Genomic DNA, 21,819 nt, shown 5'->3' on the forward strand with positions numbered 1-21,819 from the left:
TAATTAATCCAAATTACTTTAAAAAAATCAACAAAATGTTATAAAATCCGTCCCATCAAAGTTCCTATACTCAGATAAAGATGGATTTCTTAAATTAAATTTTTCTCATACTTGACTTGAAAGCTAAACCGACAGAGAGCTTGAGAATAGCCATCGATAAAAAATGCTTCCCTCATTGATCGAAAAGAAAAAAGTAAATAAATAAAAAAGAAAAAATCTGGGGGTGCGAGCAAAAATTCAGATAGCGTGAGAAGCCGAAATGGAATTGTGAGATAATGTATCTTAATGCAATAGATATTAGGGGATATCTTTGTTTATTGCATTCCCTATAGGGCTTCAAAGCATTCTCCAACTGTTTTTTGTGTGTGTAAGTGGGAAGAGAGCGCCACGTTTTTCCAGTTTCGAACCTCCTCTTCGAGATTTTAAATAATAATTTTAAAAAAAGTCGTCCTCTGTAGTGGATAGCTAACAAAATTTTTAAAAAGGTTCTTGATATTTATTATTTTCAAGCTTTTAATCTTTATTTTTTGAAAGTCTCGCTGCAGCTTTAAAACAATACATAAAGCACATAAGCCGTAGACTTGATTCAAACATAGTATTCCTGGCGTTGCAACTCAGCGCACGACCCACTCTGCCCCCATCGTCATATCACTTCCAAACTACAACGATACTCTAAGCAATTGAATGCCTGGGAAAATATTGTTTCTAAAAAATAATCTAATATATATATATAAGGTTATTTTGAATCCTGGCGACTAAATAATATGTAACATATTTTTGGTTTAAGTAGAATGCAGCTTCAAAGCAGTGAAGAGACTTGGTATATTTAATTTTGTTTTATTCTCTCTCGGGAGGCAAACATGATTATTTACAAGAAGGCGCAAAAAGCAGAAGAAGAAAAAGGCGAAAAAGGACGAACAAATGATCACTAGTCTTATATAACATAGGACTTCTGGCTGGGCGAAAATTCAAGGACAACCAAAGATATCACTTTCTCTTGATACATAGTACTGATGGCGCATTATTTTTACATAGGAATTAATTAAACCGAAAGTGGAATTGGATCACGAAATAAGAGAATAGTTTAGAATGAAGTTACGATGGGCTAAATTAAGATAAAATCTTGGAAATGAATTTCGATTAAATTAAGAGTTTAAAATATCCTTACATTTCCTCCCCCCCCCCGCGATACCGGAAGTGCGTCGGGGCCCTTTGACACACATCCATATCCTACAGTGGTGACCAAGTAAGTTTAATTTAAAAGTATATTGAAAATGACACCTCAGTTTCTTTTACCTTTATATTATACAAATATTATGGAAATCCCATTCATCATTTTATATTAGAAGCATAAAAAGACATAAATTTCTGAAAATATTAAATAAAAATCTTAATAATCAACAGTAATATTAAAATTTAAATGATATAGAGCACAAAGTTATTTAGTTAATGTTTCTGTAAAAACTGAATTCTGAATTGATGAACTTAATGAAGACAGTCTATGGTATATTTGCCTATATTATCCTTAAATACCAAGAAGTCTGACTCAACAAGATTATTAAAAATTAGAAATAAAGTATTAAATTATTATATTCAGTATAGTTAAATATCAGTATCGTTATGATTTTAAGTAAAGTATTTTAGCTATAAATAAAAACACAAGATTCAAAACTTTAGGTAAAAAAAACTTGATTATGACAACAATACTTTCAAAATTGTAATATTTCAAATTGAACACTTGGAACTGAAACCATAAATATAAGATACAAAAATATCTAATGAAAATTTTGGAAATGAAAATAATATTTGCAAAATGGAATGGTTTCATATAAAACTTTTAGAAATGTAAATAAATGAAAGATTCATGTATTCAAATCAATCATTTGGAAATAAAAATAATAATCGTAAAATTCAAAAATATCAAATGAAAAACTTGGAACCAAAAGTAATAAATACAAAATTCATAGATTTCAAGCAAAACACTTGTGAATGAATGTAACAAACGCAAGACTCAAAATAGTCTTATAATATTTGGAGAAAAAAAATATGTAATATAAAAAATACTTGAGTAATTTGGAAAAAAAAAAAACCATTTGTATTTTGTAAAAAACAAGTATTTGGACACAGTGATAAAAGAGGGCAGCTTAATAACTATCAGGGGTGTAATAATTTCCCCCGAGGTATTTACTACCTTAGTCTAATTATCATGTGCCATTAATTATTAGGTATATAAGAATCTTGGTATGTTACTTTTTTCGTTCACAAGGTCTGCATACATAATTTTTAAATAATAGATTTGAAAAACTTTAAAAACATCTTAACATTTTAAACTAGAACTCATGATATTTTGAATAATAATATAAAAAGATTATTTGCAATTATATTATAATAGAAAAGTGCAATTTAAAATAAAATCAAAAGTTCAAAATATAAATCTTGAATTTAATCCGTTGAATCAGTTGATGGTGGCTTTTTTTTTCTTTCTTAACACTAATAACTTTTTGATGAATCATGGCACAGGTTGGAATTTCTTGAGGATATAAGAAGCACGCACATGAGGAAATTTTGGGCACTGATTATCTGGAACTTCTCTATGATGACAAGGAGCACAAAACACAAGGGTATTGAACCGCAGAACAGGAATGGCAGATGAGACCACAGATTACGGGCAGAATTAGCGATGATGCGGCAACATGACGGAATGCAGGGCATATTGTATTGTTTGGTATGGAACTTCGTCGTGGCCGAAAGAGCTTCACCATCGGAGACAAGCGTGAGAGGCCGCACCAATACGGAACCATCTTCGATGCCCGGCGAATCAAGGAGCCGTACCGTAACGTGAAATTGCCTCTCATCCCGGGGATTAATTCTTTTAAAATTTTATCACATGAAACTATCCTTGTCGACTAAATAATATGTAATGTTTTCGAATCCTGCCGGCTAAATAATATGTAACATATTTTTGGTTTAAGTAGAATGCAGCTTCAAAGCAATGAAGAGACTTGGTATTTTTAATTTTCTTTTATTCTCTCTCGTGAGGCAAACTTGATTATTTACAAGGAGGTGCAAAAAGCAGAAATAAGGAAGAAGCGAAAAATGACGAACAAATGATCACTAGTCTTATATAACATAGGATTTCTGGCCAGGCGCCAATTCAATACACGTGGTGACATTTGACACCTTTTCAAGGTCAACCAAAGATATCACTTTCTCTTGATACATAGTACTGATGGCGCATTATTTTTGCAGAGGAATTAATTAAATCGAAAGTGGAATTGGATCACGAAATAAGAGAATAGTTTAGAATGCAGTTACAATGAGCTAAATTAAAATAAAATCTTGGAAATTAATTTGGATTAAATTAAGAGTTTAAAATATCATTCATTCCAACATGTAATAGGAATCTATTTTATTCTAAGATATTTTAATTCTAATGTTATTATAATATGAATTTTTAAAAATTTAAATTTTGTATCGAAACTATGAATATCGAAGCAAGATCATCCTGAGATTCTATAAAAATGACTCCAAGGAAACTTTAATTTTAATCACATTATAAAATATATTAACTTTAAATGAAATTCTTCCTTGTACTTCCACTATATCTTAATTTTTTATTGCTTTATTTTTGATAAAAAATTTTTGTATTTTACATTAATCAATAAAAAACTGTTTCAAAAAATTAACTTATATCAATGAAAAATTGTTTAAAATCATTTTATTTTTGATACTTCTTTCTTTTAGTCTTTAATATATCTCATAATTCATGATCAAATTTAAAAAGCAATATATCCCAAATCGATGAATGACGCCACTTTTGTAAAGTAACTTTTAATTTAGTTAATATATATTTTAATAAATAAGATCTCCGAATTTATTAATTTTTTTTCATCGGAAAACAATATATATTTGAAATTTCAAATCTTTAATGCATTTGCAAATGATATAAAAATCAGTTAGAAAATTTCAAACTTATTAGGTTGAAACATGTGAAATAAAAGTATTTAAAATAAATAAAATTCCTTTCCCTTCGGACATCCAATTCCATACTCTTAATATCAAATGTTTAATTTATGCTGTTTGATGACTTTTGTTTTTTGATCTCTTCCAGAAAGTTGTTGATGGTGACATCCGTGTTTTATTGAAACAGAATACATATGCTTGCTTAGTGATAGTGTGAATATTTTTCAGTTTATTGAACATAGATAATCAGATCATAGAGCATAGATCATTAATTATTGAACATAGATAATTAATTATTGGACATAGATAATCAGACTAAAAAACGTGTGTCTGTTTTTATCCTTTTTTTGCCCTTTAGATGTTTGCTGTATATTAATAGCTAAGATCTCTGCTAAAATACGAAAATAATAACGTTTTTAATCCAGCAAGAACGCATTTTGGGAACTTGAGTTCAGGAGTTCAAAGATTATGCTTAACTTTTTAAATGCGCATATACAAAAAACATTTTCACTCTTCTCATATTTATGGAAATAAATGAAAGCACATTCATAGAGAGTAAAGCAAAGCATCAATTAAAGCGGAACAAAAGTATCAAAAAATGGCATACGTTTATTAAAAGAATATTTCGATGAAGATTGCCCCAGAAGATAAAAACGTAAGTATAAACGTAAAAACGTAATATGCCACTCTGTATATGTAAGTCAGTCATCGATGTTCGAACTACTTATATAAGGTGTTTTAAAAAACACGGTGTGATGTTTAAGGTTTGGCAGGATACACTAGAAAAGCATAAATCGCCATCAACAGATATTCGTGATTGAAATGATGAAATCTTAGATGGAATCGTTAAGTTTATGCTGTTTTTACTTTCTTTCTGTGGCTCATGTGAAAAGAAAGATCCAAAGACTGTCAGTCGCGACCAATACACGCCTCGGCTTAGCTTGCGGTGGCATTTCATGTTTCCATCCGGCTATTTAGGTCAATCATTCCCTATCACTCCATATTAAAAGCACTTCTGAGCTCACAGTGAACACCTTGCTAATATTCACTGCGATTTTCTACCACCATGCACCCAAAAACTCTGCTCCCAAACCACAGTCAGCGAACTCAAATGACGCCATAATTAGTCTAACAGTATATTAATACGGTTGCATGCTTACAGTCCGTGCCACCATGCCTATTCGAATTAGTTTTTTGCATTGATGATTGAATGGGAGTGTTATCAATCCATTGACTTGGCGGGTAGTGATCGCGAATGTGAAAACTAAGATTTTAGCTCAGACAATGCTGATTACAATTTCATGAGAAAAATATCTGAAGTTTCAGTTCACATACAAGTTAAAATAAACAAATTCCGAGCAATCCAAAGGCCAAACGAGAATACAGGATGACGTCGCCACAAAGCACCCCCTCCCCCCCACCTGGTTACATAAATTCCAAAGTCCACTAGGAGAACGCATCAAATATATGTAGCAGAACAAGAGATCCAAACCATATCAACAAAAACCAACATAAAAAGACACCCGCTTTCCTGGAATACTTGATCCTGAAGATAAATATGACAACAATAGTAAAAATGAGACAGCCATGCCGGAAGCTTCTCATCCTCTTATCCGGTGCCTCGTGGTGGGATAAAGTCATTGATTAAGAAATACCTTGCATTTTGGCACGTATATTTGAAATGTCGACTACATTGCGCCAATAGCGTGTAGCTTCTTCATTTTAGGCGGTCGCAATTTTGAGCATCATCTAAGTTTAACATTTTCAACATTCTTTTGTGCCTTTCTATTATTCATATATTTCATTATTATAGGAGCAGCAACTGCCACTTGTAGCGCTGCACTTGTTGTCCTGATACTATAACGACTGGTATTTGTGAGATGTTCTCTCTCTCTCTCTCTTTCTCCCTTAAATCTCGTATTAAGAGTTGTTAAACAGCATATATATATCTTTATTTCATGTCTTGGTAATTAAAGTTTAATTAAATGGTATTATGAATTAAACTGTGAGTTTTCCACTAAAATTATTTTATTTAATTATTTAGTTTTGATATTATAAAAGAGATTTTTCTTAGAAATATAACTATATTTTAAACAGATAACATTTAACCATGTCTTCGTTTTAATATTCCCCCCCCCCACAATTATTTATGGAATATGCTCTTTTTCTCTTTGAAATTTTTATAAATCTTATCTGCTTTTAAAGAAATTAATAACTACATTTAATTATGTGTCCAAAACTGAGGTAGAGCAAATAAAAAAAAAGGAACACTTCAGTAGCTTTGTTATTTATTATTGCATCCTCACAAAACTGGTGTCGATGAAAAGGGATTAAAAGGACTTGTTGAGATTGACAAACTGATTATCCGAGTTAGTTAAATTAGTTAATTAATCACTATCTCCTTTAATTTTTCCCTTATGGGAATCGAGATTTTTTAATAATTCGATTCAGTAGGTCTTTTAAGCTTGTATATCGAATTTAGTTTCTAAGTTATCAATAGTTCTTGAGATATACTTAATTTTGTTTGCTAAAAACTTTGTCCAAAAGAAGACACCGTATAAAGGACCATGTATTAAGTAAATCTCAGCTTGTTAATAGCAAAATAAGACTTTTTTCACATCTTCATCTCAGAATTTTGGAGAAACAAACAGCACGACTCACATTTATTTTTAATATGAGAACGATTTTTCAAAATATGGATATTTTTTTCTTTTTATTTAAATTTTGAAGCATTCCCATTACTTTAAGAAGCAATTCACCATTTAGTCTTTTTTAGTTCATCCCGCCCTAAGGAATTAACATACGTCTTAATTTTTATGGCCCGTGAAGTATATTATTTAACTCATTTTTCATTTTTTTCCTTTAAAAAGTCGCTGGTTGGTGAGATGTGAATACTGTAAAGACATTTTAAGCCAATGGAATTATCGGCATTTTTATTTTCAGCAGACTTTCATTTTCAAGGGGAAACAATTGTTAATAAGATAGAAGTTTTATTAAGGTTGCTACTGTAAGAATGACAGAGTTACAGACATTCTTTCTGTTATGCAACGGCTGATGTAATCAAGATTCATTGAGGTAAGAGAGTATCCTCTCAAACTTAACATGTTCAAAAACAATGTTTTTCGTAAACGTAATTGCAAAAAGGAGATTATTTCATAATTCTAAGCGAATCGCTTTCAGGATATTTTTACAATATTATCCACCTAATTAAAGAAATTTATAATGTTCAATATTAAATCACAAAATTTTAGCAACATATTTGAACAATCAGGACTGATGTCCTCAGAACGTTCCCGCATGCTCTCTAAAAAATGTATTATTCATTCTCGCTCAGACTTGTGTTTCGAGATTCCCGAGCATGAGAGTTCTTTTCTTCACCGTAATGAAAAACCATGCTCACCTTATACGTCATTGGCACACAATAGTGATGAAAGTTCTATCTTTGGCAGGAATCTAGCATTTTTACTACACCATTTTGACTGCGATCATTTTAGATAAACCGATTGCATGCAGTTAATATACAAGCACCAGAATATTGGATAAATATTTTGGAAGGTTTTCTTACCGACTAATGGTAACCAAAACTTGACAGAGTATTTAACGATGTTACATAACATATTTCATTTATCCAAGAAGTAGCTTTTTGAATTACCGCCTTTACGTGCATGCTGAAGTGTGGAGCAAATGGCGTCTATCTTGCTCTTTCCGTTCTCCAGTTATCGAGCTTATTTGTATTCAGACAATCGCGCCCGTTGCGTGTTGACGGATCTCGTTCAAAATTTGATAGAAATAGAGACATTTCCACATGCCAATCTTCGTCTGTCTAACTCAAAACCTTTTTTTTTTTTTTTTAATTTTCTAATTCACAAATAGACAAATAAACCTAGTTCTAAAAATGCATTTTTCGGGATTTCGGGAAACCCGAATCATAGACAGTCGTCAAAAACTCCAATTTGAATTTTTTGAGGATGACGATACTTTTCTTTTTAATGCTTCATAAATTAGAAAATGAAAAGTGATTCGAGGTGCGACCGTCTCCTTTACCTGTAAGGCTTTTTGAAGTTTCGTATGATGATATGTTTTTCGAACGTGTTAAAATATTACTTTGTTCTCAAGACTATACATTGCTCTTATGAATCGCAGTTTCTCATCATCTAGAGAACTACTTTTAACGACTGAAGTAAACACAATATTTTTTTTTCACATTCAATAAGCAAAAGAATGTGTTTTGACGCTGATCCTAACGAACAAATAAAAATATTAGTTAATAAAAAGAATTTAAATTTCAAATGTAGGCGCTGAAATGTTATTTACCAATAACCTAAGCACAAGAACTTTTGACTTAAGTCAAAGACAAAACAAGAATAATAACTTTCTTTTTACGCAGGGCAGATTTTTTTTTCTAAAATTTAAAAGCTAAGCATATATATTAAATCCAACTAAAATAGGCAGAAAGAATGACAGATTTTAGAAACTTCCGATAATATGCATGATTTGGATTTAATATTTTTAGCAAAAACCAGGTCTGCCGTTTCAGCGAACTCTTAAAAGATTTATTCGGGTAAAATTATTTTTCTACAAATTCCTTTAAAATGTTATAATCCTTAGCTCTGAAGTTTAATGATTAAACTTCAAGAAACATGACACATTATCTTGTGAAAAAATATGCGGACATTAAAATGCAAATACAGTTTCTAAGATGTTTGGTGACGACCTCATCGAAATGAGCAAATGATTTCGTTGCTCTTCAAAACTTCCCTTTGAATTAAAAAAGAATTTTCCCTTTTTGATGGCTTCTATTTTCTGGTCTGAAATAATTTCGTGAGTAAAACTTTTAAAATTGTATGTTTTTTCTCGTAAATTATTCGATTAAAATCACCTGTTTATGTGGTAGTTTCTTCCGCAATTTTTTAAGCGATTTGCATGCGAAATGCATGCATTAGAACAGAAATGTAATAAAATGAGGAGGTATTTTATTAACTCTAATTTCATTGCTATGGACATTTTTTTTATTAATACGAATGTGATTTTAAAACCAGTTTCATGATAGAATATTTATTTTGTTCTCTCCTGAGACGGTTCTTACTTTAAGTGCACGTTTCATTTACTTTTTCGCACATTAGAATTCATTTTTATTGCGGGGCTTTGTAAGAATAGTTTGTATTTTCATTACTTTGGTGAGAACATAAACACTCATTTTAAAAAAATAACTAATGAAGCAAGGTCAAGTTAATGCTTTTCTTTAAATAAATATTAATTTTCCTCTTTTCATGTCTTAGGCATATTTTAAAATTCTGTTGATTTTTGAGATTTGAATGCACAGATTTTTGAGATTGCCTGTATGATGCCAACTGAGAACAGAATATTATGCTCGGAATGGTGTGTATACATGAATGTCATCTTATTCATAAACAAACATTTGAAGTAAAGAATGCGATGAAATTTTTAATATTTGCATTGAAAAATACAGAAAATACCTACGGATTTAAAAAATATGGTAAACGAATATTTTTTTTAAAAAAATTTTTACTCTTGAAATGTAAATCTCTTTAATATATTTTTTTTAATCATTGAAGAGATTTACATGCACATTTCTAGATTGAGCAGCATTTCAAATGATAATGCTCAAATACTTTTTCTTGTTCAACTATGCTCAAATACTTTTTCACATCGAAACACAATTGAATTGATCAGAACTTAAATGGTTGTTAAATTTATTGATAGATGGCAAACAACCGAAAAATGACTGCTGTTCGACTATTTTAAAAATGTATCACTTAATGGTTGATGCAATGAATTATCTTCACACCAAGAATTCTTCTAAAAAATAGGTCTGAAAGTTTCTTGCATAAAACATTCACCTGAAGAATTTCTTATTAGAACGCGAAAATCCTAAATCTTCCATATTATTTCCAATTTCATTTTTATAACAGAATACTTTTCACTTTTGGGAGCGGTATGTTTTAATTTCGATTTATGCATGCCGCATATCTTATAGATAGATATATGCACTAGAATCGTTTCACCGTTTGCGTACAGGTTGGCACATTCAGTGCTTCAATGGATATAAATTGTTAAGCCAAATAGGCATCGGCCGAAGTAGAAAGCCAGCTATTCCTCTAATTAACATTCTTCCTGCTTGCGCAGATAGTTTCCATTGACCTTGAAGCAGTTTTTGTAGTCCCTCGTAAGCCTCAGAGGCACATTCCGTACTTTCACCTGAAACAGCTGAAAATAATCTGTACAGCACAATGTTCCGTTGTTTCGGAAGAATTAACTCTTTAGGGAGTCTTTTTTTTTCTTAAGAAAATATTTTGTTCTTAAAAGTTATCTACCAAATAAAAGTTTACTAGGTAATTAGTTTCCTGCATGACTCACAAAACAAAAGACTTTATTCTCGAGCCTAGGTCAGAAAAATCAATGCACTGACATAAAAACTCGACATCAGCATTGTTTCTATTTTAGTCCATTTTTATTTTCACGAGACCATAACAAAAAATAAATAGATAATTAATTGTGAAATCGCATAATACTGCTCCTATAAATACTGGAATCCTATTACCTTAAACCTTCTCTAATTGAAGGGAAGAAATTTCTCTCTAGATCATAGATGATCTTTTTTTATCAATACCGCTATTTTATTCAGAGTTTTAGCATGGCAATGCCTGTATAAATATAAAGCCTGAGCACGAAATGTATTGCTCCTGGCAGCAGAGTTTGCACATGAAAATCGCTATCCTTACCTGAAATATGCCAAAAAGTTGAATATTAAACTAAAAATTTTAAAAAATGAAATAAACAAAAATATAAAATGCTCTATTTGTGGCATAGCTGAAAACAATCATACTATTGTCATCAGTTTGGAAAACCAACAATTTGCGTATAAAACACATATATACACAAGTATTTTTAGTTCGATATTTATACATGAAAAATTCATATGTGTTTTGATTTTCAATTTTAATAGGTTAGAAAGTTTGAAAACTTTCGTGATTTTTTAATAGCCCGATTGCTCAATGAAAGTAACTTTTCGCAGTTTAAGTAAAACTCAGTTTGAAAATTGCTTGCATTTGAACAACGACCATGCGCTAATAATTGATGTGAGAAATGTACTTTCTGATTGAAAGAAAATTACACTTAGTTGTTATCTTTATATGTAGTGCAAGTGATTTCGATTGGCATTTTAGTACCAATTTTAGCCTTTCCTTACCAAGAATAGAGAAAGAAAAATAATTGTTAGAAATGTTGATATCGAAATATTCAGGAAGAATATCAACACATCATAAATATCAAATGCAGAAAACCGGATTAAGATTAAAGAAATGATAATATATATATATATGTAATGTGTAATAAAGAATGTACAAAATGTGTCTTTCTTTGTCTGCGCACATTTGCTAGCGAACACCACAACTTTAGAACGCAGCAGGCTCGACTTGCCTGTCTTTGAACGAAATCCACATTGCCTTAAGAACACAGCCGAACATGTTGGCAAAATTCGGATCTTTAAATCATAATTGTTTACCAAAGCCATATTTTGAATAAAACCTGTGAAAGTATATTCTGTGATAATGTTTATAATTCAAGAACTGATGATCAAGACAAAAAGTCTCATTCATATCAAACTGTAGAACTGCATTAAATTCTGGGGTCATTTATATCAATGCCCGTTTCTTGAATGATCTCAGATTGCTTTTCGCTATATATGTGTTTTTTGCGAAACGCTTAACTGTTCAGAAATATCATTTTTAATATGCAAAGAAACTCGAAAGACTGAAAAACAAATCGCATTGAACGGAATAAAGCGGCCGCTATTCACTGTAGAAAAGTGATGATATTTTACAAACTTATAAAAAAAAAGATCAGCACTTTTTTGGTATATGGAATAAAGAAATTTCTGAAAGAATGATGAAGAAAAAGCAGAGAAAACAAATTAGTTATATTATTTTATATAAATTTTAAAATTGCTAGGAATAAATTTCAATTTTGAAAAATGATTGATGCTACTTGAACTACAGCAAAGAAAAGAGTCATTACAGCAAAGAGAAATATTATGGAGAAAACAATATGTGAAATATATAATGTAAGGGAAAAAATCTATCATCATTAAGAATTAAAATAAGACTTTAGCAGCATAGATTTGTGGGACATGAAAGCATTTCATTGTTAAACGCCCAAAAATGAATAATAATGAGCGTCCTCTCATCAAACTGAAAGACAAACTCATTCCAATTCTTAGATAAAAATAATGAAGAACAGCATATTAAAGCAGCCATAGATAATGGCTGTATTGCCATCGCATAGTTTGTTGCAAATAAATAATATTAAGATAGCAAATATTATAAAAAGTAAAATGCAAATAGGTTTCTTAGAAATGTTTATAAAACTGAAAAGCTTTAAAGATTTTAATAAAATGCTCTAAGATTGTCTCAATAAGCAAGAATTAAAAAAATTATCTTCTGCATTTTAAATTCAATTGTATAAATGAATATTCGCTTTAATTTGCTCTTTTTCAATTAAATGTGTAGAATAACATTTGAGGATTCAAGTTAAGAATTCGTTTCATTTTTTCAGTTTTAATGGGGGGGGGGGATGATATAGTCAGCTTAGTTAAAATTAAAAACTCAGTTCCAATGTATTGAACTTTTGAATAGTTACGTTATGATTATTAACAGAAATAAAAGGGAATATGTATTTTTTTTTAAAAAAAATATAATTGTATAAAACTTTTTTAAAATAAAGTTTCAGTAATTCCCCCCCCCCCCAACATCAGACTACAGGAGCGGCTGAATAATAATAATTGAAAAAAAAAAACGTTCTATATAAATCAGATTGACTTAAAAATGAATTCAAATAAGAAAAAGTAGTTTAACAACACAAAAAATTCAAAAGTATATAGAAAATTATATTACATCTAATAAAAATTACAAAATATAATTTAAAATCTGAGCAGTAGTCTATTTTACTCCTTATCAAAGTACCTGACATCGGCTGAGTAAATTGGTTAACCATTATAAAGCAATTATATGATAAACATTTTCATTAGGTAGCAAAATATGTATTCTCTTCGATAACCTAGAATCGCATTCAAAGGAGAAATTCACTACCCAGAAACAAACATCTACAAATTTGCAAGTGTCTGCACTTGATGGTTAAGACTCTCATCATTAATCACTGTTCAGCCTCTAAATTCAAGTGACTGCAGCTGTCGATAAATTTAAATAGAAAAATTATTTGATTTAAATAATTTTAATAATTGATCTTCTAATTGAAAATTCTATTTCTGATTCTAAGGAAGTTATGAAAAAATGACCACCGTTTCCCCATTGTCCATTTATATACTATGTACAATATTTATATACAATCTTTATATATCTGCATCCAATTTGTGGTAGAAAATACATTTAACAGAATTATGTAGGGTAACATTAAATTACAATTGAGTTTATTAAAACTTTTTTAAAAGATTCGATATAAATATAATGGGACAAAAGAATATTTGTGATGTGCTTTTTCTTATCTGTATATAGAAAAGATAAACTTGGGTGAAACTGAAGTTCAGCTGAAAGCTTATAATAATTGTGAATTTTAGCGAAGTTGAACTTTATATAAGATTGGGATTTTTTTTGGACAAGTGTAGTTTTCTTTTTAAATGCAGCTATGGATGGTATTTAGATATTTGGAAAAAAAATACTTCTGGGTTTGATGATGTAAGTATTGGTACCGCAAGTTATGAATCTAAATTTTATTTATTGTTTATAAAATTTAGGATTAGCAGCAATACATGATTATTAACAGTGTCATTCATATTCAATAAAAAAGAATTTTTCTTCTTATATAAACAATCAAAAAACATTCACACCGCTTTTTATTCCCACTTGCTGCATTTTAAAATGACAGGTCTCTCTCGGTCCTTTCCGCGGACATTAAAAGAAGAGTCCTCTCATAAATTGAAAAGTGGAAACGATAAGTAATAGATATTTTGTCGATGCTTTATGCGGTCAGTTTTACGGGAGCTCCTTACTGTGCTCAAAAACCGCGTAAAGAGAAAAAAAAAATCCTTTGTTCAAAACCTGATACTTTTAAAATTAAACCTGCTCTTAGGGGTAACGATTTCGTTGAATGCAGCCATCTGAATATTTGCAAACAGGGGGATTAATAGAAGCAAAAATCACGGAACACCAGATGCAAAGCATGTCACGTGGAAAAACCTTTAATAATAAAAGTGGGAAGATGGCTTCTTCAAGTTTATGAACGTGTCAACGGGATGATATTTAAAGAGACAGAGCGAGACCAACGGATAAAGATCCTTCATAAGAATAAAGAAAACGCTGCGAAAGAAGTTTATCGATAAATATCATAAACGATCCCTATATTCCATGAAAACTGTTTGCCATTGGATAATTCTTTTTTTTAAGAAATGGACGCATATCTTATAAACCGCAAATAGAAAGACTATCTGTTCATGGTAAAGATGTTGCTGAATATTATAATGCAAATTCATTACATACTGCAAGAAATTTTTCTCGAAGTTTGGACGTACCGAAAATGACAGTCCTCTAGCACCTGTGCTCTGTTCTGCTAATGTTTCCTTATCGATTTCAACGCATAAGGTTTTTTGCAACGAATTTTTTAAAACGAGAAATAATGCCGATTTTGTGAAATTTTTAAGCGTGAAATATGATAAAAAATAGCGTGTGCCCCTCTAAGGATATGATGGATAAACAAGAATTATGGCTGACTAGAATTCCTCTATTTGGCGCTAGCGCCCAAACCTTTACATGAAGTTAAAGTGACTTTGTAGTATGGCATTGTAAGCACATTCGTTCCCAGTTCGTACTTTTTCAAAGATCACTTCCACAAGTATGGATACAGTAATGTAATACAGTTCATCCTAATGAAGAATAGTGAATGAAAAAGTGTTTAAAAATAGATGAGCCATTTAATTATTTGAATATATAACAATAAAGTTACATTTTTATATTCAAATTAAATTATAGGTCAGAATATGCATAAAAAGTTAACACCAATAAAAAAAAATTATAATTAAATTTAGAATAAGCAAGGTAGAAATTTAAATTGAAACAGAAATTATGTATGCAAAAAAAAAAAAATCTTTTAACACTGATTTAAAAAAGTAGTAACAAATTTATTTAATACGTTATTCTGCTAGATTTCGGAAGAATATTTCCTTCAGATTTTAGTACCCTCGTATTGAGAGTTGAACAGCAAGTAAAGTTTTGTAAATCTTTAATTTTTTAAATGCTATTCAAAATGGTATTGAACACAGATTTTTGTACTTAAATTAAAAAATTTTAAGGAACATAATTCTATTGATTGTGAGTCTTGTGAATCTAATAGCAAAATCACCTGACATTAAAACACAAATGTGAATTCTTAATATTTGTAAAATCATCATTAAAAGTTTCAGATGAATTCTTTACCCGTAAAATGTTGTAAAGAATTAAATATTTTTAAAAAGCTTTCTTTCATCGTGAATAGAACATTTTAGAAGAAAGAAACGTTCACCTGTGATCATTTTTGAAACTGTATTTTCCGAGATTTATTCGATTTCAATGACCCGTCTCTGTCATAAATTCATTGCGAATAATCTTTTAAAAAGCATTCGTTATTACAAAGAAACATTAGCATGAAAATGAAAGGAAATTCAGGAGATACATTTTGCACACGCCATTTGATATCCTTTTTAAAATCAAATATAATTGAAAAGCATTTTTGTCACCATTTTGTTTGAGTCTTAAATTTCAATTTTTGCTTTCTAACAATTTTTTTTTCTATTTTGTTATCATCGTACATTTAGTTTTTTATAAGCATTAACAAATGTTCCTGCTTATAAAGATCATTCATACTGCGTCGCCATAAAAACATCCTGATATATGAATTCTATTTCGCTGGGCCGGTTGGAAGAAAATTTCAGATATTGTTCATTGAAGGCGTTCGTCGAGACTGCAGTGATTTAAAATGACGATGGAGCGCAGTTACGCTTACAGTAAAAAAAAGTGAACGGCAACATCCATTTTTTGTCTTGTGCGAATGGATCAGCGGATTTAAAAACTGTACACTTGTTTAATAAGTAGCGTGCAAATTTGATGTGTCATTATTTCTGACTTTTAAGTGAAAAATAGTTCAAAATCCTAATTAAAAATGAATAAAAATTTTAAAGCTTTTTTCTTATGGTATGATATTAAAGATATGCATTTTTGGTGTACACACGTTATCAATAAAGTAAAAGTAAGAATAAATTTAAAAAATGAAAACAAAAGAGAAAATCTTAATAAATTATCATACTGGGACGTTTTGACAGAAAGAGAGAGATGAATCTTTAATAAGTTTCTTCTACTTTCTCCTTTTTTTAAACATAATTTGGAAAAAAAAAATGCGTTGAAATTCAAGAAACGATCATTCAAATTGAGTTAAAATTTCTCGTGCATCTATGTTTTCTTAATCATATATTTGTAAAACTGAATGTACAGAGAAGATTCACTTAAGAAAGGCAATGTTCCCGCACAGATTCAAAGCTGTAACACCTCTTGAAATTACTTTTAAGGGAGGGATCTGGGATCAACTGGAGCTGGAAAAACATAAGAAGAAGGCGCACAATGCATCAACGAGCAAGATAGGGCGGTGGCTTGCAGTCGATGTAAGCATCCACTGCAAACAAAACAGAGTAATTGATCTGAAAACAAAAGTAAATTTTTTTTTATGCGCTTGAATTTAGAGGTGCCGTCATAAACAAAAATGATGGAGACACCTCTGCAACATTATTATTTACTATCACAACTTCACAAAAATGATATGGATGGGAATGACACAAAAAGACAGGCTTGTTTAGATAGAAAAACTGATTAACCCAGTGAATGAACGTGGTAAATTAATTAGCTTCTCTGACATCGATATGGAATCTCTCCGGTATGATTTTTTCATATGTATGTGTCTCAAATGTCGTCTCGAAATTCGCAGCAGTTCTCGAATTAAAATTTATTTTATTTGATTAAAACTCCACCTGAAAATAGCCATTAAGGACCATATATATATCTATGTTTATAATAAAGCTGAATGTGTGTGATGATGCTCTTCAGGTTACACCTTTTGATCTGCAGTTGCCAAATTTGGCGCATGCATACTTTGAAGGACAGAAATGTGCCACTCTGTGCTATTTTTTTTGAATTTTTAATTAGAATACTGATTAATTGAAAATGATGCGAAATTTCAATTTTTCTTCACATTAACTTTCGAAAATATTATCGCGCAAAAAAGATTTTTATATCAAGTTAAAGTTTAAAAAATTATTCTTATAAAGACACCAATGTTTTGATTTATAAGTTAGGTTAATGAATCTCATGAATTTAAAAAAAATAGTTTTAACCATATTTTTTTAACAATTTATTTCCCACAAAATAGAAATAAAATTTAACCTGCACGAACACACTACACTTCCATGGGAGAAATTATCATTTCTCAGCGTGTTCCATCACATTGAGAAAAGCTCAAATTAAGAAAAAAGAATGAACTATTATTGCAAAATAAACATATAAAAGTATAATTTTCAGCCGCGTTTGTATGAAATGAAATAAATATGAAATAGGATGGTTCCTAAAAAGTAAATGTAAGGAATTTTTTTTAATACTTTTTCACAATATCTATATTATTAATTCAATAAAAGTTTTATACTATGGAAACATGGGTTAATATATACAAATTTTTCACCCATATCATGGCCAAACAGATCATTTGTAAATATTTAGTAAGAAACATATGTCTGCTAACAAAATTGCTTAAATGAATGAAATAATTATATTTTATATAACTTGAATCAATAAATGATTTGATGAATTTTAAATTTTAAATTTTTGCATAGATTCCCTGCTCTGTGAACTAAAATGCGTCTTCAATATTTCTTGACATTATATATATGTAAATGGTAATAGATATTAAAATATTCTTGAGACGAGACGCTATTGTTTTAAATGAAAAGAGTTGTGGTCCAATCAACTCACTATTAATTCGTATGAAATTTACGATATTGGAGCTTCCCATTCGAATTCTATTACAAACACTAAGAAAAAAAAGAGTTGTGAGAATACAATTAATAGGATTCTATCAGATTTAAACTACGGATATATCATCGGATTTTTTTCAAATATACCTTTTGTTTTAAGACTTTCCTCCATTTTAAATTTTATTTTAGCTATCATCATGAAATATTGTCATGAAAACAAGTGATTTATTGTCTAATTTGAATGAGAACGACATTGCTGTTGCTGCTGCTAATCACACTTAATCCGGAGTTATACGGGGGTTGGAACTTTAATAGTGGCAACACTGCTGTAAAAACGCCACGCAACAAAACCAAAGAATGACACGTATACCACACGTTAGCTACATACCTACCTTAGCTCTCAGCAAAAAGACTCGTCTTTCCTACGTCACGCGCATGTGGAGTGGAGCGAACAACTGATCCTTGCATTAGCTTGCGTTCTAAAGTAAGTGTTGTCAGGATGTTTTCAAAACAAGAACAACGAAGTTGGATAAAAATGGATTGTGTCAGAGGTCGTGCAGCACGACAGTGTCATCTAGGGCTTCAAGAGGCTTCCGAGGAATCTGCTTTGCCTTACAGAACTGAAAGCCTTGAATGAAGGACGCAAAATTGTGGCAGATATGCATCGACCAGGTCGTCTTAGTGTCAGCGAAGCAGAAGTGCATGCTGTTGCCGCACTAATGGACAGTTATCGATGCCAAACCATTCGTGAGCTGGCCCGACAGACAGTATTTGCGCATACGACAGTGCTGCACATTCTGAAGGAACGCCTGGGAATGAGAAAAATGGCTTCACGATGTGTTCCACATCATTTGACGGAAATGCAGAAATGGCTACGATACGATGCTGCTCGAACCCACCTGGAGCGCTATGAGCGCGAAGGAGAGGCTCTTTTACTCCGTATCATTACGCTGAATGAGACTTGGTCCAGATCGTACCAGCCAAAACTGAAACGTCAATCAAACGAATGGCGTCATTACGGGTCACCACGAAGTTCAAAATTTCTTCAGAGCCCCAGAAATGTGAAAGTTATGCTGATTCTCGTGTACGACTGGGATGATGTCATCCTAATGCATACCGTTCCCCCACAGCAGGCCGTCAATGCGCAGTATTATTGATCATTTTTGGAGCACCATCTCAGATCAGCTTTCAGAAAAAAAACGGTGACACTTTCTGAAGAATGTCCCTATCATTTTGCATGACAATGCTCGGCTGCAGGCAGCGCAAGCTGTGGCTGATCTGCTCGATCGATGGGGCTGGGAAGTACTTTACCCTCCACCATACTCCCCAGATCTAAACCCTTGTGACTTTGACTTAATTCTTAAAATGAAGGAACCACTTCGTGGTATTTGCTTCAAAACTGTTCCAGAGATTCTTGCGGCAGTAGACCGGTTCATTTGAACTATCAACAAAACAGGCGCGGCTACAGGTGTTCTGCGACTTCCACATCGTTGGAAACGGGTTGTACACAATGCTGGCGCCTCTATTGAAGGACTGTAAAACATGGTGACATGAATCACTTTTGTATTCCATGTAAATAAATAGTTGCCACTATTAAAGTTCCAACCCTCGTATATAAGCATCGAATGGCGTCAACGACTTCCAATACTACTCTCAGGGTTCTGATAAGGCGCGAAGATATAAGCGCCATGACGTCACTCTGAATGTTGACATCATGTGGAGCTTCAATCCTATTCCCCATATATTTGAAAAAATGTTCAAATGTATGGGGAATAGGCCGCAGTAAAAGAACAAAACAGGCTATTCAATTTTGACTTTGTTGCGCGCCACTAATGATATCTGTTTTCCAAATTTCTGTCATAGAGCTATCTACAAATGTGCAAAGCGGAGATTTTTATTACTGCACCGGAAAAAATGACAACACATTTTTTTTCAGTTACACCATCTTAATACTCATACCTCAGGAAAAATATAAAATCATGTTTGAAGAATCCATATATAATTTTTATAAAATCATATTGAAGTAATTCCAACAAAAGAATATCTTAAATAAATTTAAAATGGCTTTCTTTTCCCTATTAAAGAAATCTTTCAATACGGAAAAAAGGATTCGCTGAACGCCGCAGTGCAGCGCCATAAATCTTCTTTCTTCTAATACGAAATCATTCCTAATATTATAAGTATTTTATATTAACTGATTAAATAGGTTTGTTTTGATAAGATATAAAATTCCTCTGTATAGAAATATCATTTTATTTGGAAATTATCCAATGGCGATTTTATAGCAGCAGCTGAAACTCATGTATCAAGGCGAATAGACCGATGGAAACAATTGAAAATGACAGACGGTCATTCAAAAAGCAGATTTGTCAAGGCGCCACCGATCAACAACGGATGAGAAACTACAATATACATCTCAAGTAAATTCTGGCTCATTAAAAGAACATAATTCTCTCATGTAAATGGATGAAATAAATTTATATATTTTCAGAGGTATCAGAGGCTTTTATGATTCATTTAATAATGGAGGCCCCATTTTTTTAAAAAAAATAACTCTCCAAATTTCCAACAGTAGATTACAAAAATCTCTTGGACGGATGATTTCTCAATGAACAATCGATTGAGAGAGAAACATGATAGGCGTAATGAGAAAACTTTGAGTTAAATAAAGATGTTCATCTTCAAAATAAAATTTCTCTCGGTAAGCCTGGAAGATAGATTCCGTATCAATAAATTAATATTATCAAAATTTTTCAATTCTTAGGAAAAAACAAGAAAAAATAATAAGGATGAAATTTTAGAATGAAGTAATACGGACTAATTTAATACCAAAAAAAAAAAAAAAAAGGAAATTAAGTACTAAACATTAACAATGCGACTAAAACATTAACAATGCGATAAGATGATTATTTGTGGTTCCATATATATTATGTTTTAAACTATATATCTGTAACAATAATCTGCAATTATGTTAAAATAAAGAATTTTAAAAAATTGTATTGAAACTTTAGATATTAATCGAGGAATCATTATGAATTCCTAGCATTTGCCTCAAACAGAATTATGAGTGATTTGCTTTCGAAAAGGGCCCTAGAATAAAGTGGAACTTTTTTTCCTGCTCTTACACAAATTCGATTTCTTTTATTCAGAGGCGACACTGGCAGAAGCTACGAAAATGTATCTTTCGACTACAAAGAAGATCCTGAAGGCAATCAAGATCTTTCTTCTTTCCTAATTACGCTCGAGCTTCAAGATCATTTATCGCATCGTTAGCTTTCAGGCAGGAGAGGTAAAATATCGATTTTCCACCAACATACACCGAGAACATTTTAAGCTCAGTAAACTGTGAAGCAAAACGCATTTTAGAATCTGAAATAATATTCAGATTTCGAAAACACACACACACAAATGTATTTTTTTTTTACTTTTATTTATTACCTTTAAGCCTCGCATTTGCTAAATGGCTCTGAACTTCAAGTATCACTTGAAATACTCGTGAAAAATAGCATGATTTATCTCAGAGTATCTCTAATTAAAAAGTATATACTTTAAAAAAAATACACGAATGTCATTTTATAACACTGGATTATATATACTGTGAAAAGAGTAACATTTCACAAAATGAGGAAATGTAACTGTCATATAAAAAAAGCAAGAAACATGAGGCAACAAACGATTGAAAAAAATGTGAAAAATTATATTAAAGCTACAGGAAAATACTTTAAAACATAAGCAAACAAAGCATAAGCACTAAAGTGATTAAATAAAAACAAAGCACTAAGTGAATATTTTTTTTTTCATAGTGGTAATTCGTATTTTTTTTTTTTTTTTTTGGT

General features: G+C 31.1%; 1 protein-coding gene across 1 annotated transcript; it reads left to right on the forward strand.

Moving 5' to 3' along the window:
• Positions 1-18,642: 18,642 nt before the first annotated feature.
• On the forward strand, positions 18,643-19,140 carry LOC129968990 (uncharacterized). Its single transcript, XM_056083381.1, has one exon. It carries the CDS (start codon positions 18,643-18,645, stop codon positions 19,138-19,140), a length of 498 nt encoding a protein of 165 aa, XP_055939356.1.
• Positions 19,141-21,819: the final 2,679 nt, after the last annotated feature.

The sequence above is a fragment of the Argiope bruennichi genome, chromosome 5, assembly GCF_947563725.1.
Source record: "Argiope bruennichi chromosome 5, qqArgBrue1.1, whole genome shotgun sequence".
In the NCBI taxonomy this organism is placed as follows: Eukaryota; Metazoa; Arthropoda; class Arachnida; order Araneae; family Araneidae; genus Argiope; species Argiope bruennichi.

Coding starts and splice junctions, on each gene's coding strand:
- LOC129968990 (XM_056083381.1), top strand. CDS start 18,643: ATGCATCGACCAGGTCGTCTTAGTGTCAGCGAAGCAGAAGTGCATGCT.